General features: G+C 33.8%; 3 protein-coding genes across 5 annotated transcripts; 2 read left to right on the plus strand and 1 right to left on the minus strand.

Moving 5' to 3' along the window:
• Positions 1-307: 307 nt before the first annotated feature.
• Positions 308-7,726, plus strand: LOC111428678 (uncharacterized). The gene is made up of 7 exons (XM_071198075.1): positions 308-478; positions 535-658; positions 1,020-1,335; positions 1,392-1,500; positions 1,547-1,666; positions 1,722-2,258; positions 6,662-7,726. Exons 1-7 carry the CDS (start codon positions 417-419, stop codon positions 6,687-6,689), a joined length of 1,296 nt encoding a protein of 431 aa, XP_071054176.1. The 5' UTR covers positions 308-416; the 3' UTR covers positions 6,690-7,726.
• LOC111428680 (wishful thinking) lies at positions 3,556-9,642 on the minus strand. The gene is made up of 3 exons (XM_023064325.2): positions 8,736-9,642; positions 5,319-6,116; positions 3,556-5,263 (listed from the first exon to the last, which is right to left on the minus strand). Exons 1-3 carry the CDS (start codon positions 8,986-8,988, stop codon positions 3,876-3,878), a joined length of 2,439 nt encoding a protein of 812 aa, XP_022920093.1. The 5' UTR covers positions 8,989-9,642; the 3' UTR covers positions 3,556-3,875.
• Positions 9,643-13,007: 3,365 nt separating this feature from the next.
• On the plus strand, positions 13,008-24,008 carry LOC111428667 (metastasis associated 1-like). Of its 3 annotated transcripts, none has more exons than XM_023064306.2 (8): positions 13,008-13,155; positions 13,465-13,626; positions 16,894-17,806; positions 21,940-22,064; positions 22,129-22,908; positions 23,090-23,119; positions 23,211-23,466; positions 23,526-24,008. In XM_023064306.2, exons 1-8 carry the CDS (start codon positions 13,128-13,130, stop codon positions 23,632-23,634), a joined length of 2,403 nt encoding a protein of 800 aa, XP_022920074.1. In that variant the 5' UTR covers positions 13,008-13,127; the 3' UTR covers positions 23,635-24,008. The 3 variants fall into 3 exon arrangements, with proteins under 3 accessions (XP_022920074.1, XP_022920075.1, XP_022920076.1); XM_023064307.2 differs by having other exon boundaries at positions 16,897-17,806; XM_023064308.2 differs by lacking the exon at positions 23,090-23,119.
• Positions 24,009-25,003: the final 995 nt, after the last annotated feature.

Consider the following 25,003-nt stretch of genomic DNA (forward strand, 5'->3'; position numbering starts at 1 on the left):
GAAGGTGCACACGTTCGGTTAACCTTTTTTTAGGGTACAAAAAAATTGGGTTATTTAGTCGGAATCTTTTACTCACCTTTAATAGGGCGTGTTGTAACCTCGAAGATGAAATTATCGGCGTCAAATTTAAGGTGTATTACATGTGGAATTTCGTGAGCAGCTGAAGAGGGTGTGACGCGGATCGCGACCAAATCAAAATGCTGCACTTCGCAGCCTACACGTCAAAAAAACGGCAGACATATTCGATTTTGAAATGCGCCCAAGAGAACTTGACAGACTTCTCTCTTTGCTGAGTCGATAATAATGTAAATTCTGACAGCTTAATAGTTTTTGTTTGTACACATAGATGACGTTAGTTACCATCGCCATTACATCCATTTTTGTTAAATTTAAATCTTTGGTGTGTTTTATCGACGATGGAAGAAAATTCTTCGCCAATGGCTTATTTAACAGATTATTATAATAATATTTGTACAAGGTTTGGTTAATTAGGTTAGTTTAAATATTTTTATATAAAAGGTTATTTTTATTTAGCTGTGTTCAAATTCAAACTTTAATTGAAAATGGTTACCTAGAACAAGCTGATGTTGAGATCAAAAATTGTACGAAGAAGATTAATGATTTGATAAGCAAGCAAGTATTTCTCCCAGGAATTCATGTAAGTAAATAGTTTTTTTAAATTTATTTGTTTATGAGTACAACAAATAAATATTGAACAAAAAAGGAAGAAAATGTGGCAGCAATATCCTCGACGATAAAAAGACTAAGAACAATTGTAACTACTGCAAGATCGCAATGTGTAAGCTGTATAAAATAGATATTTACTTTTTGAGACTTTGAAGTATTGCAGTTTTGTATTTACAACTACCTTTATTATAACAGTGTAAACATGACTATCTCAAAAAAATCAAGATGTGTATCAACATTTAAATTCGATTACTTACCTTGAACACATTTTAACAACTTGCACTTTAAACAAAAATGAACGTTTAATATATTACATGTCTAATTTTTAATAGGTCTCAATTTTTAACAAAGTTCTGCAAGAACTCAAACAAAACACAATACAATTAAAGGATTTAATTAACAAGAAATCCGCCGCCTCAAACGCCCAAAATTCCACGCAGATTCCTTCAACGTCTCCTTCTGTTGATAATAAAAACCAAGTTAATCTGAAAAATTGTGAGATTAACACATTGGGACAAGGATTTCAAAATATCGCGGGTTTACAAGAAATTAAATCGGCTTTAACCAGTAATGTTATATTACCGTTTAAGCAGCCACAACTTTTTAAAGGATTGAAGCTAAATTGTATATTACTTTTCGGTCCACCTGGTAATTATTCATTTTTTATTTAATTTAATTGGTAACTTACAAAAATAAATTTTAAGGTACTGGAAAAACTAAATTGGTCTTAGCAACCGCTGCGGAAGCTGGTGCTAAATTAATATCAATTTCCAGCAGTGATATTCTGTCACCTTATGTTGGAGAATCAGAAAAGTATGATAAATAAAAATTAAAAAAATATATTTACGATGTTTTTTAGGTTTATAGCAAAAACTTTTAATCAAATCAAAACTAGTGGGGAGCCTACAATTTTATTTATAGATGAAATTGATTCTTTGTGTCGAAGTAGAAAGGAAAATGAAGCAGATCATTCTAGGAGGTACTAATTTTTTGTTATTTTTTTATTATTTTATGACTTATTTTTTTGGATTCAGAGTGAAAACAGAATTTTTATGTCAACTTTCCACCTTCACCGAAATACCACATGTCTACTTAATATGCGCAACAAATTGTCCTTGGCAATTAGACGTTGCGTTTAAAAGACGTTTTCAACGACACTTATTTGTTCCATTACCAAATCCCTGCGAACGATACGAAATTTTTAAATTATTTACGCGTAGCACGCCGTTGGAAAAATTTGAACATTTATTGGAAACTATAGTGCACCAAACCGAAGGATATTCCGGTTCGGACATTGAAAGATTTATTGGTCACGCACTGGTTAAGTCGATTGAACGATTGCAACATATACACGTTTGGATTAAATTAAAAGACGAAATGTATGTTCCATACACGCCTAATAATAATTATGATGGGGTTTGGGAAGATATAAAGACGTGTAAAATCGATGAGTTGCCACCAAACAGTATTCAATTACCTGAAACAACAGAAGCTGATGTGTTAGAGGCTTTAAAGGAAAGTCGCGCCAGTATTACTTCTGATGAATATAAAAAATATGAAAATTATGTAATGTAAGTAATTGTTTAAAAATGTATTTAATTAATGTTGAGTTTAATAAAGAAATTTTTTTAAATTTATTGCATTTATTGTACTTGCACTGTCCCACATAAAATGGAACATAGCTTAATAGCATAGGCATTGGGTAGTTTTGCAAAGGTGACGTTCTTATGATAACTCTGAGTTTCCGTCTTAAGAGAAGCATGGCTAAACCTGAATGTTTTTGGTTCTAGGTCTGTTGTTAGTTCTACTTTTCATTCAATAAAAATATACTACAATCTCATGCTGAATAACAATTAAAACTAGAACTAACACTAGACCTAGAACTAGAAACATTCGGATTTTGTGGCATGTCTCTCAATACGAGTAAATCCGAATGATTCTAGTTCTAGGTCTTGTGTAGGTTCTAGTTTTGCACTAGCACTGTTATTATGTGAACTAGAATGAAAGATTCTAGAATGAAACTAGAATCATTTGGGTTTAGCCGCACGTCTGTAAAGACGGCTAAACCCGAATGATTCTAGTTCTAGGTATAGTATTAGTTCTAGTGACAGTGCAAGTGTAAAACTAGAACTAACACTAGAATTAGAAACATTCGGATTAAGCCGCACGTCTCTCAAGACGGCCAAACCCGAATGATTCTAGTTCTAGGTCTGGTGTTAGTTCTAATGATAGTGCAAAACTAGAACTAACAATAGACGTAGGACAAGAAATATTCGGATTTAGCCGCACGTCTCTTAAGACGGCTAAACCCGAATGATTCTAGTTCTAACTCTTGTGTTAGTTCTAGTGATAGTGCAAAACTAGAACTAACACTAGATCTAGAACTGGAAACATTTGGATTTAGCCGCACGTCTCTCAAGACGGCTAAAGCCGAATGATTCTAATTCTGGGTCTTGTGTTAGTTCTAGTAATAGTGCAAAACTAGGACTAACACTAGACCTACAACTAGAAATATTCGGGTTTAGCCGCACGTCTCTCAAGACGGCTAAACCCGAAACTTTCTAGTTGTAGGTCTAGTGTTAGTTCTAGTTTTAGTGCAATAAACATATGTATGCAACATAGTGATATTTTATGTTAACTAGCCACCTACCAACCACTCTAGGTCTAGTGTTAGTTCTAGTTTTATAAAATGTCAAATTATATTGAAATGTTGCATTTTATATGGGACAAAGTAAGTACCTACTTACCTACCCTATTTTCTATGGAAATATATTTTTGTATATTGCATCTGAAGTGAAATTCACTGTATATTAAGCTATCCTATAAACCTACATTTAATTTTTTTTGTATTCAAAATAAAAAGCCATCTTATTTGAATACATATATTTGCAAACAATTTTATTTATTAATTGCCATTATTGTTTATACATACAATATTTATATAATATTATGAATTGTATAAATAATTAAAATATTTACAAATTACTAATAATCAAAACAAATCCTACATTAACATCTTTTTGGTTTAACAATACATCTTGTTCAATTTGTTCAACTTAAGGCAAATAAATAAAAAATAAAATAGAAAAAAAAACAAATAATCTTTGGTAAACGCCATCACTTACACAATCTAAGCCATAAATCTTAACTACAAACTTTCTTGTTTTAAGTACATCTTTATAATTTCTTTAAAAACTACTCACGCTATCTCTATCGTATATATCACTGATTTGTAATGGTTTAGCTTGTTCTTCTGGTTCCAAATTTGGTGCGCTTCCCCATTGCCCTTGACTCATCATTCGGTCGTCGTACAAAGAAAATCGTGCGGAATCTTTAGCTGCTTTTCCTCTCGTCCGACGAACGGAAGGTGGTACATCTCCTGGAGTTTTAATTCTTTGAGCAGGATCTTTTAGTCTTGACAGATCCGACGTGGACGTAAAAACTTCCGCGAATTGTTCTAACGAACGTTGCTTCGTTAAACTATTTTTGCGGCATTTTAAAACTTGTCGAATTCCCGATTGATTACATTTCGTATCGGTGTTGTGTTGTAGTGGTAAAGTAGAAGGCCGCTTTGTGTCCGTTCGTTTTAATAAGGAAGTTGTAACGCCATTTTGGCCAAAACTATTTGTTAATTTTGAAGGGACCACCTTTACTTGAGTGTCCTTACGAATTGTAAAATGATTTTTCTCGCCTCTATTCATAAATAAATTTCTTATATTGGACCATTTTAGTTTTTTTCTTTGCGGAACATTTACTTTTTCCTCGGATGTACTATAAACGGCGTTTTGAACGTAAGAAATCGGTGCCGCTCGATGATTTACTTGGTAATTTAAATAATCGTTTGCAATTAAATTCTGAGATTCGGAACTGGTACAATGTTTTGACGACTTATCAATAAGTAAACTATCTATTGAACTTGTTAATAAGTTCCTTTCCATGCAAGGATTTCTTCCTTGGTAGGGTTGAATTGGAGAGGAACAAACCACTAATTGATTAGAATTTTTAAAATTTTCTTCGGAGGGAGAAAGAAGCGTTTCTACAGTTCCTACAGATAAATTCATACTGTGTTCATGAAGATGGTTATTGTTTATTAATGGGGTAGGACTAACTGGAGGTCTCATCGGGTGTAACACCCTTCCTTTTAACGCTGGTAACTCTAAAAATCTTTCCACAACACAAAGCGAAGTTAAACGAGCTTCCGCATCTTGATCCCAACAATCTTCAGCGGTTTCACACAACAATCTAGCTGACGCAGTATCTTTCCATGACGTTGGCCACAATGGTCGAGCTTTTCTTCTACTAACCAACGCTTGCATTTGTTCAAGAGATGGATTATCGCCGGCTTCTTTATGGAACGGAGGATTATATGGAGGGGGCTCAGTTAATTGCATGTCAGTACATCTTATCCCCAACTCCCATAACACTAAACCCAAAGCGTAAACGTCGATTTGTTTTAAAGCGCTTTCACAATCTCTTAAATTAACCGCTCCTTCAAGCACTTCCGGTGCCATATAACGTAAAGTTCCAGCCTCGCTTAATGATTTATTTTCAGTTTTGCGCGGAATAACAGCCAAACCTAAAAAATTAATTTATTTGGTAAATTTAATTTTAAAAAAAAATCTTCAACCTACCTAAATCACAAATACAACAAGATAAATCATATTTAACTAAAATATTTCTTGAATTAAGATCTCTATGTACAATACACGATTTATAAAGATCTGAATGTAAATGTGCAAGTCCTTTAGCTACTGAAAGACTCATTTTGCATAAAGTGTTTAAGTCGAGAGTATTACGTTTAAGATATTCTTGTAGGCACTCTTTTTCTAAGCTTAAAATTAAGAGGTAGTCAGTAGATCCACATGGAGTGATACGTTCTCCTCCTCCCAAACACTTCAACAACGCCACATGGCTCATAGCCTCTTTGTACATTTCCCGTTCATTCACGAAATAATTACGATGGTGAGCCGGAAATACTTTCACGGCGACTTCGTGGTCTTCAGTGACCCCTCGCCAAACACTTCCATAACGACCTTGCCCTATATTTTTCACTAAAACCAATTTATCCAAACAATATTCTGGGGAAGAAGGCGGCGAATGTTGGCCAAGTTCCACGTCGGCTTTTTGAGTTCTTTTGGCACTCCAGCATAAGTAGATCGAAGCAACGATTAACATAGAAAGCATCGAGAATATTCCGGATGATATCCAAATTATGGGTTTTAAGGTTTGATCAATCGCTTGTTCCGGTGGGGGGTTCTCGATGATGTTTTGAGTGTTAATTGGAAGTGCAGTGAAATTTTCGTTGCACATGTCGCCGGAACAGCAACAGAATTTCGTCATGGGGAGCGGAGATGCTTGAGAATTTCGGTTGTCGGAAACGCATTTATTGTGTTGACAATCGTGGGGTTTACTCGCAACTTTCCAGCAACCTTAAATAACAATTTCATATTAATAAACGAAACTGATAATAAAAACTTAAATTATAGTATATTATTATATGAGCATATAATGAGGGCTATTATTCACTAAGGTTAAGTTTATGTCACGAGCGTAGCGAGTTAATAATAGCTCATTATATAATATATGAGTAGAATACTATACTTTGTCCACGACTATTGAAATTGATTCCACAATTTAATGATTTTTAAGACAGACTGCTATTCTAGAATTATTTCTAACTTTTTAAATAAATTTTTGAATAAAGTTTAAACGTCAATGTGACAACCTCAATGTTACTAACTTCACAACAATTTGTCAAAATTAAATGTCAATTTTATAAAACGTCATTTTTTTTACGAAAATTAATTAATTTATGCTAAATCATACGAAAAAAGGAATTTGTTTAGGTTTTTTTAATGTCAAACCTTTAGAAACTGCTAAAAAATTAAATTAAATTGACGTTTTTTGAAATTTTAACGTTTCAAATAATTATTATAAAATAATAATTTTAATTTAATTTAATTTTTTTTTATAGTCTATTAACAAAACTGAAGATCAAATAGTCAAGGTAACCGAAAGTAGTAGGTTAGTTGAACTAGAATCTAAGGAAGCACTAAGAGACCTTTTGCAAATTATAAATCAGAAATTTCCAATTGTACTTCCTCAAGATCCCAGGACTTTGTTAAAAACTTATCAAAATTACGATGATAAAAGTAGGGAATGAGCATTTAATGGTTTAAATGTGCATTAAAGCAAATTGTTTCTCAAATGTCAGACTCTACAGCTTATATTTCTGTTAATATTAATATGGATGGATTTCCTATATACAAAAGTAGTAGAAGTGTATTTTGGCCGATATTGTTCAATATTCATGAATTGCCTGAAGTGCGACCAATGATCATTGGTGTTTATTGTGGCAAAGGAAAACAAACCGCTGATTTGTAGGCTTATTTACAACTTTTTGCAGAAGAAGCAAAGGAAATATCAAAAAGTTTAATAATCGATAATAAGAAAGTTACAGGGAAATTAAGATGCTTTACATGCGATTCACCTGCTAGAGCTTTTGTGAAAGGTAAGACTTAACAATTTACTTTTTTATGTTAAAATATATTTTTGTGCAGGTGATGCAAACTTTGATAGCAAACAAGGATGCCTTAAATGTACCACAATAGGTGATTATTCTTATACAGGGTGTTAGGTAAACATGCGGCAAAAATTCAAGGGGTTATTCCTTAGCCTATTCTAAGAATATTGTGTCTTATGATGATTCTTGAAATTGCTGAATTGGTCGAGGTGGACCACACGCATGGCCTGCTCGATCCCCAGAATCAAACCCCCTGGTTTATTTTTTCTGGGGATTTCTGAAGTCATTAGTTTACGCTACTCCAATGAACAATTTAGAAGATTTGCGAAATCGGATAATTGCTGGGTATAACTCAATTAGGAACGACCCTGGTGTGTTTGAAAGAGGCAGTAAATGACGAGAAGATTGAATGCTTGTATTCAGGATGGAAGAAGGCATTTTGAACATTTATTGTAGATTGAGCAACTTTACATGTACTTTTTGATAATAAAATGTTGTTACTGTCGCAAATTTTGTTCGCCCGAAACAAAGGGGTTTTTCAAAAAATCTCATACAGTCTATTTTCCAATATCAGGATGCAAGAAAAGAACAGATGCTACCATTAACCCCACTAGATATAGATATGATTGAAGACTTTCCAATTAGTGCTTCTCTTCATTTAATTAATTTAGGCATAATGAAGGAGTGTTTATTGCCTTGGAGAGATGGTAGTTTTGGCAACTATAGAAATAAATGGTCTGCAAGGGAAATTATTTGTGTTTCAAATTTCCTTGCTGAACTGCAAAATGCCTTCTGAAGTTCATAGAGCTGTTCGTGGTTTAGACGTTTTATCTCACTGAAAGGATACAGAGTATCACACATTTTTGCATTATTTTGGAATAGTGATCATATTACTTTATCACAAAACAGTTATTTAATTATTTTATAAATATTCTATGATAGTTTATAACGTATTTTGTAACACACTTGTACAACATTTATAAAATTATTATATAAAGATTTGTTTATATAACTATTTTATAGTAGATCAAAACACAGCTATAATATATAATAATTGAAGAAGACTAATATATTACATAAATTGTGTTTAGTGCTATAGTTGTTTTATAAACATTTTTATTACATTACTGAGACTGAATGTGTTATATAAAATTTATAACAGAAACGTTTTTACAACTTTAATAAAATAAGAAACTGCTAGTTGGGTTGATACTGATATTGCTTATATAGATAGATACTAGATACTGCATATTGTAGTACAGTTTGATGTTTTAAAACTAAAGGTAACTCAAATCTACGCCATAATAAAATGAATTTATCTATTTTCTAAGAGTTGAGGTTGTGTGAATTCTATATTAATGAGGATAAGACTTAGGAATTAACTTTAAGAACATGAAGAGAGAAAATTCCATGTTAAATTTGTGTCAATTAAAAAGACCTAACCTGGAAGATTGATTATATACTTCTTAAACGCCTGTATAAAACAAAACATCAAAATTAAATAATTTGTAAATATTTCATTTACCTTGACCCATAATAATTTGAGTACCATTAACAGCATCTTCCGTCCAAAGAGTATAACAATGATTAGATTCTCTGGGACATACATCTATGTTATTATTTAAATTAGTGTTATTTAAATTATCTTCATCATCAACAACTCTAGACACAGATCCAGTATGTTGTACACAAACCCTTAGCGGAGGATTCATATTTGACTCAAAACAATCTCCGATAGTCCATAAGCACAGCAGCACCAACAGGATTAATTCTTTCATTTTGAAAAAATATATTTAGTTATTTCGTATTATATACCATGTTTTGAAAAGGTATAAAACCCGTAAAAGAAAAGTAGAAATAAAAACGTGACCCCACTATTGATTTATAAAACAATGGTCCTAAACAGTACCTTCAGTTGGTGTCCATTTATCTTTCAGCACACCAAACATAGGGTTGTCTGAATTAATATATATCGAAAACTAAACAACAAAACTTATCTAAACGATAAGTTTTCCGCAAATCCAACGAACGCTGTTTATTTATAATCTTCGAGTGTCAACTCGAGAGTACTATTTACTCTCTTAACTTTTCGTCATTCATTACAAATATTATCACGAAAGGTTAATTTTTCAAGTATTTACGATAACAACTTAACGTTTATTTAAAAATCGTATTTAGAAAATTTGCCGTTTATTAATCTTTTTAATATCCCGTTTTAAATAACACAACTAAATATGTATTCACTTCTTTAGTAGAGTATGTTTTGTGCCATCGGACTGTCACGAACTGCGACGGTCAATCAGCGCCCCAAACAGCTGTCACGTGACGTTACAAAAACCAACCTTCACCATACCACCACACACATGGCACATATTACTTCAAACTTGAATACAAGCATTTAGTTTCAAAAAAATTATTTCAAGTGGTTTTCATAAATGGTTTATATGGATGTATTAAAAAAAACGACTTTAATTGATTGAAGCAAAAAAAAAAAAATAAATGAGATGAGAAATATACAGAGTGATTCGAATTATTATGATTTTTGTAACTAAAATGATATCAAACTATTGATTATTATGCGCAGTTGATGCTTTAATTTATATTTTCTATAATCGATACTAAGACCAAGCCTTTTTAAATTTTGAATTCAAATTGAATTTTCTTTATTTCATTGAAATGTTACATGATTCTTTGCTCTATATGACTGTGGTTAGTCTTATGATCACATACGGAGCGGCAGCCTGATATAGGAAAGCTCGACAGACTTCAGTTATCAATAAATTTTCACGAATTCAACGAGTAACTGGATTAGCAATCTCTGATATGATAAACATAACGCTAACTCTAGCAAAGGATGTTCTGCTTGGCCTATCTCATTTGTATTTGCATATAGAGAAAGTGGCCAGAACTACCATATAGATTTAAGCAATATGCTCAAAACTGCTCCGACATGTCTTACTAATGGGCTGCGGAAGACACTAGAAGCATTGATATTGTGCTATCAATGCCGTCAGATTTGACGTGATCGGTGCGGGAGGGTTTAAAATCTCAGACGGGAAGTAGAACAAGAGAGTTCCTTGGACCAGTTTCTTGGAAGTCAGTCTTGAAGTCTGAGAGAGAATTCAGAGAGAAGGTTTTAATTATGGAAGTTTGATGAGAAAATCTGGAGAGTCAGTCCTGGATCAATTGGGAGAGACCCAGTTGATGAAAGAAACAAAGAAGAGTTCGAGAAGAGGATTGAGTCGATCATGAATTAGAGTATGAGTTCCTAGGGTGGATTTCAGTGGAAAGGTTCAGACACCGAAACCAGAAAGAGAGAAGTTGGTCAGAAAAAGCCCATTGTAAATCTCATCGTTGCAACAATGAGATTTTTAACCCTTTCTGAATAATGTCTTGTAATAATTGTACTAATTGCTGATGTTCTATTTTGTTTGGTATGTCTCGTTTGGTAAATTTTGCTTGGTAAATTTTGTTTGATAAGTTTTGTTTGATAAATATTTGCATGTTCACAGATGGATCAAGAACACCAGAAGGGGTCGGGGCAGGAGTATACTGCCAGACACCTCGCATTAAGCAAGCTTACAGCCTGGAGACGTACTGTACTGTATCCAGGCGGAAGTATTTGCTATTGACATGGGAGCTAAAATTCTTCTTGAGAGAAATGTGAAGAACATAACAGTCAAGCTGCTCTCCAGGCGTTGCAGGTCGTGAAAGCGGTGTCGGCTCTGGTTAATGACTGTAAAAGAATGTTATTAGAATTTGCTGGCAATGATGCGGCAGATGAGCTAGCACGACAGGGCAGCGGTAAAGCGTTGTGGGGCCAGATCCAACAGTTGGTAGGTATATCATTTGCGATGGATAAGCATAGGATTGGACTAGGGGCTAAAAAGAGACTTCGCCTACTGTGTAAGTTGTTTATCAATATCGCCACTGTCAAACCCGGGAATATTTTAGGACTTGCAGCATTAGCTTGTTGGTCCTAGCCGACGATGTTGAATGCCGAATATGCGTGGAGGACAAGGAGACGGTTGAGCATGTTTTATGCCACTGCCCTGCTGTTAATCGTATCAGATTCTCGATTTTTGGGTCGCAGTTTATCTACCCAAAGGATCTGAATAACTTTTCACTGAGCAAGGCATTAATGTTCATTAAGAGCATAGGACTGCACGGCGAAATTTGATAATGTTATCTATCGCTGGACAATACGTCTTTGAGGATGCGGTGCAAGGTTGGTTGGTCCGCCTACCCGATATATAATTTATGTAATGCAATTTTCATGCTTCTGTTGCCTCTTCAAGGCACAAATACCAGTTCATTATTAATTCGGCGGAAATTAATTTAGCCATACTCAGAGTTAAAACAGGTTGTCTGGTATCAGTATACAATGCAAAAACCTTTCAAATCATCCATTCTTCTTTACAGTGATGATTGAAGATGGATTACATCTTACACTGCATTTGCAGTATTGGTAATCTACATGGAAAATAATCCACACTTGAAGACATCAACAAACCCCAGAAGATTGTTCGTGAACTAGATTTGAGTTAGGCCGGTCAGTACCATCTACTGTTGTAAATAAGCTAGAATCAAGCAGAACGGAAATTGTTACCTATTTCCCAGAATACCAATAGGAAAAGTTTAAGTCAGTTTCTTTTTGATTAGATCTATTCTCAAGGACTACATGTGGTTGAACTCGTATTGATGGATAGATTCTAACAATGAAATGATATACAATATGACTCCAATCCGTATCCACAATGAGCATATCCCAAATTTTATGCGACTCTGGCTACACATTATGATTAATATACAGGCTGTTTCTAAATTGATGCGAAAGATTTCAAGGGGTGATTTTTCAGCGAAAATTAAGGGGTGTCTTTCATATAATTTTTTGTTTAAGACTGCTGCTCCTCCAAGTTATAGCCCTCTAAAGTTAAGGGAAAAAATCTGCAATATTATTATGTCTTGACATTTGGCAACTAAATTATTAGTTTCATCACAAAAAATAAAATAATGCTGAGATGAATTTGACATAACTTCATTTTTTTGACTAATTATAACCAATCTCTGAATTAATTCACTTGAACCTGTGTATTATTTTATTTTTTTGTGATCAAACTAACAATTTTAGGAGAAAATGTCAAGAGACAAAAGAGTTGCGTATTGAATCCCTGTATTTAAGTCAAAAATAGAGAAATTTATTATTATAGGGGTTGACTTTTTCAGCCCCTTGTACATTTTCGGCTTATAAAAATCGTCAAAAAGTGTCATTTTATCTGCCAAATTTCATTCTTCTGAATTCCTCCATAGTGGATTTATTAAATAAAAACAATTTTTTCCTCTAACTTTAGAGTGCTGTAACTTAGTGGGGAAGCGAGTTTGAACAAAAAGGTACATGAAAGACCTCCTTATGATAAAAAATCAGTCCTTGAAATCTTTCGCATCAATTTAGAAACAGCTGTATAAATCTGAATTTAAATGAGTAATATAGCCTGGAGTAAATTATACGTTTCTAAACTTTTGTTCCTCTTTGTATAATTATTGACTTTGACTTTATGTAAAATTTGTTTTAAAAGTAAAATTAATTATTAATTTTTGTTTTATTATAATTTTTTATTATTTAAAAAAAAATATTTTTTTTTACATTTTTTTTGATATAGTGTCATCTATTGTAAAGTAGGGAGAATAAATAAATAGTTTTAATTTTAGCCGTATTAAAATAATGCGGCGCTGTCGGATGTTTGTGTAGTTTATTCGTTTTCAGCCAATCCGAAGTGAGACGCCAACAGGATCAAGAAAATGGCGGCGATTGGCTTGGTGGTGTGTTGTGTGACAAAACTATGATCGTTCGAGTGTCGTAAAAAAAGCTATGTGTTTTCTAAAGGAACTCTGATGATTATCGGATCGAATATCCAAGATGACAGCTAACATGTACAGAGTCGGAGGTGAGTAGTTTAAGCCACCAAATAAAATCCAGCATGTATAATTTTGCGGTTGGGATAGATACTATATGCTGCGTGTGTGCCACCGTCTATCTTACAACCTTTGCGTTCGGTCTAACCGAATTTGAGAGGATTTAAAAAAAAATTACAACAATGACCGGTGGGAAATTGTAATGTTTTGATTTTGGCGTGTATATTTGAAAGTAAGCGCGCCGAATAGTAGTTGTACCAAGCAGAATAATAACTGTATTCGGCGGCGGCAACGAAACCAACGTAGGTTTCTATTATGTCAAAATACATAACCGTTTGTAGATTACGTCTACTTCGAGTCAACATCGACGGCTCCGTACCAAATTCGTCGGATAGAGGAGCTGAACAAAACCGCTACCGGAAACGTCGAGGCGAAGGTGATGTGTTTTTATAGGCGGAGAGATTTGCCGTCGTCGTTGGTCCAATTAGCGGATAAACATCAACGTAAGTACGAAAATTAACTAGAATAAACCGTTTCCGAAAATTATTTGATAAGTTTCCTTTTTAAATTAAAAACACAAAACCGAACAACAACAAAAAAATTTGGTGAATATTCGGGAAATGTGCGCAAATTCTTTAATTGGACGATCGATATAATACGGACGAACGTTCGTTATACTTTGCCGCTGATCGGCCTGTGTTTCGCGAAATCTTGATGAAGCTGTACTTTATCTGACCGGTTGCCATGACAACTTGGAAACGCGTGTTCTTCTTTCGAGTTGACTGTACTTTTCGAATAATTATTTGCGAGACTTTAATCAGGTTTTTATTCAGTTTCCGTAGCAATATTTTAATTATTGGCAATTTTTTGTTGTTAATACTTAATGTGACTCGTTAATCGGTTACTATCATATCATGTATAGTGATAACTTTTTGGTTATACAGGATGTTTCAAAATTAACGTGTACATAATATGATGTGATTCAACAAAATATGCTATTTTTAACAATCATTTTTTTAATGATAACCGAAGAATCTATTAAATAAAAATCTGGAGATAACGGCGAGGAAAATTATGTTATATTTTGTTAAATCCGTTACTACATATTTTGATTCAAAGTCCATCTTCATCCATGATTATAAAATGATAATAAGATAAAGACTTTTTAAAACAAGATAACTAATTAAGATTTTTTTGACAGATTTCTGAGAAATTGGAAAATAACTTGGACATACTAAATACATTTTAAAGTTGACTTAGAAAATTGCAACTGCCATTGATATTTGATTTGATACGTCACTCTGGTGAATTAAAATCACAAGTGATATACATAGTCTTCTTCTTCTTTTGGTTCTACAACCCTTGGTGGGTTTTAGCCCCCTCAACAATTCTACGCCATTCCCGTTTACTCCTAGCCACTGGGCAATGGGAGTGAGAGACTGGTAGAGAGTCCCATTGCTCTCAAGTCATCCTTCGCGTCGTCCAACCATCTTTTACGAGGTCTTTTCTCTGTTGGTTTCCATTTTGTTAGGATTTTTGCTCTTCTATCGTCGTCCATTATTTTTATGTGTCCCAGCCATCTAATTCGCTGAGATTTAACAAATCTTATCATCAACCAGGGCATTGAATTCAAAATTCATTCGAGGTCTCCATGTTTCATCTAATTCTTGTACAAACATCCTTCTCAGTATTCTTCTTTCTAAATTTTTTAGATCTTCCACTTCTTTGTTACCACTGATCTTATTAAACTCTTATATATTCTCATTTTAGAGCTGTGACTTAGTATATTCGAACACATCAGTTTCTTCTTTGCGAAATAAGCTTTATTACCCTTTCCTATTCTAGTGCTTATTTCATTACTTACAGAATTACTCTCCCTAACTAGTGATCCCAAGTATGTAAACTCATCCGTCGTCCTAAATCTACTTTTCCCGTCTCCAAATTCCTCCCCGACATCCGTTCCCCTTCTTGACATCTTCATATATTCGGTTTTTTTTCTGATTTATTAATAGTCCTACCTCCTCAATGTTGGACTTTAAATCAAGGAACGTCTGCGTTATTGACAAGTGATATAGTAGGGTATATCACCCCATAGTCTTTTTGATTTTGTTTAAAGATTTTCTCGTCTACTAAAACATACAGTTTTAATCTGTGCTTATTAGGTTTGTTTAGAATGTATTGGAAATCATCAATATTGATCCAATATTTTATATACAGTAAGAATTTAAAAAAAATTTTCTTGGCTCTATTTTCTATATTATCAAAACGGAGGCATTGCAATAAAATAGCAAATCTTTGTTGGGAAGTTTCTAAAGATGTATAAGGATATTATTCACAACTTGTACATCTATAAAGTATGATGGTGATCTACTAACAACTTTTTGGCTTTGCCTTGAGATCCTTAGGTCTCCTTAATGCTAAAGATATATTGCCATCACTCTGGTGAACATTTGTACGTAAGATTATGGGTTGATCAAACATTACTGCGTAGATGTGTATAATATGTACAGTTGATTATTTATTTTTTTGTCCTGGTGTTTTGTTGGCCTTAAGTGTTGAATTTGCGAAAATCTGTAAAGTTTTCAAAATTTCCGACCACTACATCTGCTAAGAAGTTGTACTGCACTAACGGCCTGTTTTTTAAAATAAATCAAGTATAAAACACTTTCACATGTAATAAATGTGGGGGAAGCGAGATTACAACAAAAAGGATTTAACCATAAGGTAACCATTATGATCTATATTATAATGGGATTAAATGTGTTATGCAACATTAAATCAACTGAAAACGCATTATACATTGAAGCTTTCCACTTGGTACTTCCAGAGTACTTCTAAATATTCTCCATTGTTAATTTAGCAGTACTTTAATCGATACGTCTATTGCAATCCTCCATGATTTGTTATCTTAACTCTGTAAAATTTGATTTAGATTTACAAATTTGACTTTTCAAGTATTCCCATTTTTATTGGAAATCTTTCGGATTTAGATGTAATTCACACAAGATTGAAGAATTTAAGCCGCTCTTCATTCATAATGAATGTCAAGTTGGGAATCTCTGTGTGCCAAAGTTTGAAGTAATTGGCAATTTTTAATATTTGCAAAGTGCGTTGCATTACTAAAGCCAAGAGGAAATTACGAAGAGGATTAGTCGCAGATACTCTTTGATAATAATATATGATATACAACATACACAACATTACAAAAGTATCAAGATAGTTGAGTTTATGTTCAACATGTTATGTCATATTTTTTTATTATGTTATAGATTGCATCAGATTTTATGACTCAATATATTAGAGTTTTAATTTGATTTATAATTTGAGTTATTATCTAGAACCAAAAGAATACAAACATGTATAGATAGCAGGAAAGTAAAAAAATCGTTTTAAGAACCATTTGTAATTCAAAATGTACTCATATCGATTAGCGCATATTTAGCTGTGTTGCCGTTTCTATTAATTTATTAATCATAAAGAAGCAGCGGTTTTTATTCTTATCTCACGTGCATAGCGAGTTCAAATTCTTTGCCAAAATTAAAAAAAAAAAAGTTAATATCTTATCGGCTTACCGATAACGGTTTTTCTATCGATTTTTCTTTGAATAGCAATGTAGATTCAATTTGAATTTATAAAATTTTTTTCTGAAATAATAAAACGAGAAAAAGTGTCTATTAAAACAATTAAAAGTTGTATTACTGGTTATAATAATTTGTTATTGATGGAATTTGTACTTGTATCAAAAAAAGTAAATGATTATGTGTTTCTAGTAGTTTATGGAGGAGCATCGGAAGAAACGAACGTTGGAAGTCCCGGTAGCGATTCGTCCGGTGGCCAGGTCGTCGCTACAACGATAACGACGACAGCTTGCCGCGCTCCCGACTACGGAATGTCCTCGAAGCAACGACACCAGATGAAGCATCGCGAACTGTTTCTATCGCGCCAGGTCGAAAACCTGCCTGCGACTCACATCCGCGGTAAGTGTTCGGTGACGCTCTTCAACGAAACGGAATCGCTCGGCTCCTACTTGAGCAAGGACGACAGCTTCTTTTACTGTCTCGTCTACGATCCAACCCAAAAGACCCTGCTGGCGGACAAGGGTGAGATCCGAGTCGGCAGCCGTTACCAGTGCGACATCACGTCGATATTAAAAGAGGGCGAAACGGACGGTCGCGAACTTGCCGAACTTGAGAGTCTTGTTTGGACGCCTGAACACGACCTCACCGATCGTCAGATCGACCAGTTTCTTGTCGTTTCGCGCTCCGTGGGGACGTTCGCGCGCGCCCTCGACTGCAGTTCGAGCGTTAAACAGCCGTCGCTGCACATGTCGGCCGCGGCGGCGAGTCGGGACGTTACCCTTTTTCACGCGATGGACGCGTTACATGCTCACGGCTACGATTTGGCCCGGGCCCTTTGCTCCCTGGTGCCGTCCAGCGGACCGGTACTATGTCGTGACGAGATGGAGGAGTGGAGCGCTTCCGAGGCTAACCTTTTCGAGGAGGCTCTAGATAAATATGGGAAAGACTTCAATGATATACGACAGGACTTTTTGCCGTGGAAAACCCTTAAAAATGTTATCGAGTATTATTATATGTGGAAGACTACGGATCGGTATGTGCAACAGAAGCGTGTCAAAGCTGTTGAAGCTGAATCAAAATTGAAACAAGTCTACATACCTAATTAGTAAGTATTTAGATTTATATAAAATTATTTTTATTTCATTTCCAATCTTCGAATTTTATTTACAATTAGACCAATTATAATGAGAGTTGAACTAATAGCTATAACTAATATATTAATAATCATATAACAAAGGAACAACGCGTTATCATTGTGAAAAGTCATTGAAACCGCTCATATGTTTCGCGGAGTTCTCGGTCGTAGAAGTGCACCAAATGTGCTAAAGATTCGAAGAACGATAATCGCTGCCGTAAACGATAGTGTCGCCGAAAACCCAGGGACATCAATTTGTCATTCCTGCAAAATTCAGCTGACCTAGCAACTCAACAGAAACAAATATACTCCCAAGCAGTATATTTGATACAGTTTGATGCGGCTTTTGTGCATGGCCTGTATTTTTTTTAATGAGGCTGTTCTTGTGTCAAACGACGTAGTTTGTACAATAAAAATAATAGTGAATATAAGACTAATAATTTTTAGCTTAATGAAAACCATATGTGTCAAAAATTGTTTCTCATTTCTCTTAAAAAATTTAACATTCTTCTATTACTCTAATACAGCGATTCCCAATAAGGGGTGTCTGGTCCCCTAGGGGTTCACTGCTACAATACTGGGGGTCCACGGCGCAGTTGTGAAAAATAATGTAGGCAAATAAATTACAAAAAAGTATAAATTTAAAGTACACGAAATTAACTAATTGCATACATAGATTATATTAAAGATTAATTATACAGGGTAATTCAAATTCGACCCCCACCATTGGGATCTCAGAAACCATACGTGATTAAATGGGGGCAAAGTTGCGTATCATAGAGCTCATCATTTTTCAACTAAGTTTTTGGATGTAGCCGTTTTAGTTTTTAAAATATGGCCGAAAAACAATAAAATGACTTTCGTTTTTTGCCTATAAGTTATTTATTTTTCGTGAATCTGAAAAAAAACATTCTTAAGGCAACTTTTTATGAAAAATGTCATGACACAACTATCATCTGGTTTTTTTTTTCAATGTTTTTTTAAATGAAATACATTGTATAATAGACATATCATTGAAATCATAATTAATTATCCTATTTTTTGGTGTGAAAATCAAATATGGCGTTCATAAGATAAAATAAACCTGATGATAGACGAAAACGAAACGTCGGGGAAAATTTCTAGTTGTGTCATGACATTTTTCATAAAAAGTTGCCTTAAGAATGTTTTTCAGATTCACGAAAAGACGAAAAATAAAGAAGTTATAGGCAAAAATCGAAAAAGATAGTTGAAAATACTACAAAAACTTAGTTGAAAATGATGAGCTCTAAGATACGCAACTTTGCCCCCATTTAACCATTTCTGTATCTCTTATGGTTTCTGTGATTCCAACGGTGGGGGTCGAATTTGAATTACCCTGTATATTACTCTCAAAAGAAATATGTAACGTTTTCTAGGACATTTTTGGTATGGAGGTTGGTAATATTACTCATTTGGGGGATTTTTTAAGTTTCCTATTTTGTTTTTTAACTCTTTACATCTTCTTTTACATCTATAAGTGTTCGTGTTCTTAGTGAAGGTTCGCAAAAATCGTTTAAAGAAGAAATTAAGTAACCAAACTCAATATTAACATTTTTTCAAGCAATATTTGGTGAGTAGATGTTACAAAGGCGAATACATTTTTACTTTTTTATTATACAGGGTAATGAAACAACAGATAACGTTACTCAAATTCCATGTAGAAAAATCAGTTTTAACTCGAAATGAAAGAATACTTTTTTTAGATCTAGTTTTGTTTGTAACTTCCTTTTTAAAACTTCCTGTCAAGAGGTTCCTATGGTGTCCTATGGTTTTCCAAAATTTCTGTCCTGCAAAAGCAGTGTGTTATTTACAGCCAGGTTCTAGCAAATGATTGTATGAAACCAGCTAAGTTAGGACACCAGTTTGAAACAAAGCACTCAGAGTTTTAGCAAAAAAACACGGATTTTTTTAAAAAGAAAGAACAACAATTAAAGAACATTCAAAGACGCGTGTCCCACATTGCCATATCAGCTTCAAACAATTCAGCCATAATGGCCTCCTTTAAGGTATGTCAATTAATAGCTCAAAAAGGTACACCTCAGAGAGAAGATCTCATATTACCAGCAGCAAAAATTATGGTGTCTGCAATAATTAGCGATAAAGCTGCCAAAGGAATTACACAACTTCCGTTGTCAAACAATACAGTGCAAAGAAGAATTCAAAATATGGCAGAAAACATAAAAGATCAATTAATACAAAGAATTCGTGTATCACCTTGGTTGCACTGGGCCGACTTTGGGAATTACATAAAGAAGTCAATGTATTTTTAATGGAAGAATAATGTTTCCAATCTCATCGCTAAATTATCTCCAGAAAATTTAAATAATTCTACATTTCTTATCAAACTGGCGTACTTATCCGACATCTTTACTCATCTCAATGATTTGAATGTAATATTACAAGGTGAAAATGTAAATTGTTTCCAACTATTTTGAAACTGAAATTATGGGAGAATCAACTCAAAAGCGGAAATGTGGAATCATTTCAAAACTTGTCGACATTTTTAAACATGCCTGAAGATACACTTCCAAATGAGGAAGTACAACTAATCATGTGTTATTTGGCAAATCTAAGAAGCACCTGCAGAGAATATTTTCCACTTCCTGACAGAATTAAGGTATCGATTCGAAATTCGTTTATTAACAAAGGTTATATGGATATGGAGGTTAAGAAAGAAGATTTTATTGACTTAGTTACCAATGGAGAGCTTCAAATGGCTTTCAAAGAAAAAAATCTGTCTGATTTCTGGGCATACGTTTTCAATGAATCGCCAAATTTAGGAAACAAAGTTTTGCAAATTTCAATATTCTTTCCAACCACATATCTTTGTGAACAATATTTTTCGTCGTTACTTCAAGTAAAAAGTAAATCAAGAAACAGATTAAACGCGTTACACTGTCGAAAAATATACAACCAAACTTTGAGAAACTTGTAAAAGAAATGCGAGTTCACCGATCGCTCTAAATTTATTTATTTTTGTACCTTGTGATAATAGTTAAACTATAAAACAAAATATATCCTTTGTGCATAAAATGAACGGTTTATTAATTTGTCCAGGGGTTTAATTTGTTTATTTAGTTTAGGGGTCCCTGGCGAACACAAACGATTTTAGGGGGTCCATAGTTAAATCTAATTGGAAATCGCTGCTCTAATATATCCGAAATTTTAGAAGGGTTTCTCAATTCAATACATAGTTATTTTTAGATTCCACTTTCAATCCTATTTTCTGATCTAAAAAGGCTATCTTTTTTTTAATGTAAATATTTGGACTAGTTTATGTTGCAATACAGATTTAATACAGTAATTTAATTTAATCTTTTCTGTTTGCCAGTTCTCATTTAATTTTTAGTGTTTATTATTTTGTTTTAGTGTTGATCAAATCGTTTAAACTTTTCTTCTAAATGTTTATTACTTCGATTAGGTTGTTACTCCGTTTATGCTATTACCATATTATAATGACTATTTAATTAGAGTATCATAAAAATATTCGTTTATAAAAGATGGGTGGTTTCAATACATGGTGGAAAATTACACAAGATTCCTAGATAATGTAAACTATACTACATCTCATTTATCACGTAAATATTATGTCTACCTCAAGAATGAGTAGCTAACAAAGTCAAAAACATTTTCTTCTTTATAAACGAAGGTAACCTGTTGTTACAATTGGACAACATAATCTCTCAACTTTAAGAATGTATTTACATAAAACTATGAAAACAGATTCGACAACAATTCGGACATGACTCAGTACATGGTTACTTTTAAAAAACAATTAGCAAGTTAACGATATCAAATCAACGGAAACACTTTGCTTATATCGGTTTTATGTTATTTGCTGGAACCTCAAACCTCACTGAATAGCAATTCGTGTACAAAATGTACATTGCTTTGTACATAATCGCGTTTTAAGAGTCTCGGTTTTATTTTATTTTATAATTTTAAGATTGAAATATTTAACACAATTAAGAATTTGTTAATTTACAGCTAAACACTGGCTAACTTTAAAATCAAAATATGAGTCAACATTTCTTCTCACTCAAATATTTAAGAGTTAATCTAATTCAAATTATCATTTTCAGTAATAAACCAGGTACGCCAGTTTTAAACAACAACAAATCCGTAATGAATGGCGGCAGTAATGGTACAGGTGGTGGTGGCGATCCAACAGTTTCCGGAAATGGTAAACCCTGTGAATCATGCAATGGTAAGTCATAACGAATTTTTTTTTTTAATTTAGTAGTCACAATACAATTAATTTTCCTATACAGTTTCCGTGTCAAGTCAGTGGTATGCTTGGGGACCATCTCATATGCAATGTCGCCTCTGTCAAGCCTGTTGGCAATACTGGAAGCGTTACGGCGGCCTTAAAACGCCAACTCGAATCGGTGACAACGAATTTGATCTTTGCGCTAAAAAGAAGAGTGGTAGCGACGGTGAAGATGATCGCACTTCCGCCCTATCCCATCGCCCCCATAGATGTCACATAAGCGGTTGTGGGAAAGAATTTAAATTAAAAGCTCATCTCGCCAGACACTACGCGAGCGCCCACGGAATGATCGTCAGATCCGGATCTCCGGGTCGACCGGTTATGAAGACGAGAACGGCGTTTTATCTGTCCACGACACCTCTGACGAGGATATCGAGGCGGTTGTGTAAACACATTATGCGACCAAGACACGCGGCTAGAGCTCCCTTTTTCGCTATCAACATCCAAGCGGTTAAACAAGAGTGTACGTTGTTGATGGTCGGGAAAGGACAACATGAGTTGAAGCAGTTATTGATTTATCATAAGAAAAATCGTGGCAGCGTGACGAATATTGCTACACGATTGGGAAATCCGGGGAGCGTTGTTCCACAATGGCTTATTCTTACTGATAGGGAGAACATGCCAAAACCGGAACACATAGCTTTTCCTAAACCGCCAAAAGCACCGGATGGGAGCCTGGTTTATGAGAGAATACCTAATAATCCAGAAGCGGAGAAGATTCCTTTAAATATGTCCCCATCTTTTAAGAAGAGAGCGTATGATGAATGTAATGGGATTGACAGTAAGTATTTATTTTCTTTTTACATTCATTTTAAAGTAGAAAAAAGTATTTGATTCTATCTTAAATATCAAAAATATGATTACAAATTTAACAACTTACATAAAAGAATTACTTGTCATAAAATAGCTTTATTTAATTTGTTTTGTATCAAAAATATTATTCTTATATTTTGTTAATGCTGGCTTCTACTCTGACATGGATTGGGATGATGGTGAGTTTTCAAAAAATTTTCTAACACTTAATTCCGCATTAAGAGAACTTTTTAAAAGTGGCTACTTTACACCGTTTCTTTTTGTACAAAGGTGCTGTAATAACGTGTCCACCACCTAAGAAGTTAGCAAAGGATATGATGGTGGTGAACAGATCCTCAACAGAGCAATATGGCTCATCCGTTCCAGTTCCTTTAATCCCATCACAACAAATTCCAAGACACATCGCACAAATAAATGGAAAACCGAAACTCTCCCATATGACGCGGATGGGTTCCGGACGTAAACAGGTGATAAGTTGGATGGATGCCCCGGATGATGTTTATTTTAGAGCGACAGATAGTAGCAAGTATGTATATTTGATCAATTTGAAAAATATAAATGATTAAAAAATTAATTTAATTTCAGGAAACATCGCAGACAAATTTCTTTGGTAGAATTAAGAAGGGCAGCTCGAAAACCATGGAGATCTCTAAAGACAAAAGGAGATGAAGTACAGGTGGTGGTCCTGGACTGATCAATTAACAATAATTTAACGCCGAAATTAATTAAAAGAAGAATCGAAACGGATATAAAACGAAGAAAAAGTATGAATCCAGTTAAGATGTCGTTTTGTTATGATGTTATTTTATACCTAGCTATTATTTATTGAATATGTGATTATCACTTGTGTGTGCATTGTGGCCGATGGTGGGGCTCCCGAGGGAGGTACGCGCGCGTTCGGGCGCTGTTTCTTTTATTAAATTTTAAAAACTGTACATAGGAAGCGGTGATATTGCATACAGGAGCGGTGCGAGAACTTGTAAATAAAAAACACATCCACACATTACGTAAAAAGAATTAAATAAATGGGAGATAAATAAAAGAAGAGAAGACGACTAACAATGACGTTGAAGATGTAAACGTCAATTAAAAAGCAAAAAGTTGATGATAAACTGGACGACTAGTCTAAAGGTACATCGGAAGAAAACCTTTGAATAAATTGTAGATAGAACTTTTCATTATGTAATTCATCTCTTAGTTATCCCATACTATTAAGTATAATTATAGGAATTTAGGGTAAGTTCATTTTTTTCATCAATATAAATAAAGCACTTGGAAATTGATTTTTTTTATATTATAGCTTTGTTTCAATAAGTGAATCGCCAGATTTGATTGCATCATTCAATAAGTATCATTAGTTTGATTCGCTTGTTGCAACAATGCTTAGATTTTCAATAATTATTAACCTAATAAATCCTTTCCTTTATAGTCCTGATTATTACGATTGTAATTTTAACGAAATATGGAATGAATTGGCCATAAAATATGGAGCGAGACTTGATGAACAAAATTCGCAAGAAATAAATAAAAGCTGGATTGTATCATTGAATAAGTATCATTGGTTTGATTTGCTTGTTGCAACAATGCTTAGATTTTCAATAATTATTAACCTAATAAATCCTTTCCTTTATAGTCCTGATTATTACGATTGTAATTTTAACGAAATATGGAATGAATTGGCCATAAAATATGGAGCGAGACTTGATGAACAAAATTCGCAAGAAATAAATAAAAACTGGATTGTATCATTCAATAAGTATCATTGGTTTGATTCGCTTGTTGCAACAATGCTTAGATTTTCAATAATTATTAACCTAATAAATCCTTTCCTTTATAGTCCTGATTATTACGATTGTAATTTTAACGAAATATGGAATGATTTGGCCATAAAATACGGAGCAAGACTTGATGAACAAAAGTCGCAAGAAGTAAATAAAAGCTGGATTGTATCATTCAATAAGTATCATTGGTTTGATTCGCTTGTTGCAACAATGCTTAGATTTTCAATAATTATTAACCTAATAAATCCTTTCCTTTATATTCCTGATTATTACGATTGTAAT

Source organism: Onthophagus taurus, chromosome 7 (assembly GCF_036711975.1).
Source record: "Onthophagus taurus isolate NC chromosome 7, IU_Otau_3.0, whole genome shotgun sequence".
Classification (NCBI taxonomy): Eukaryota; Metazoa; Arthropoda; class Insecta; order Coleoptera; family Scarabaeidae; genus Onthophagus; species Onthophagus taurus.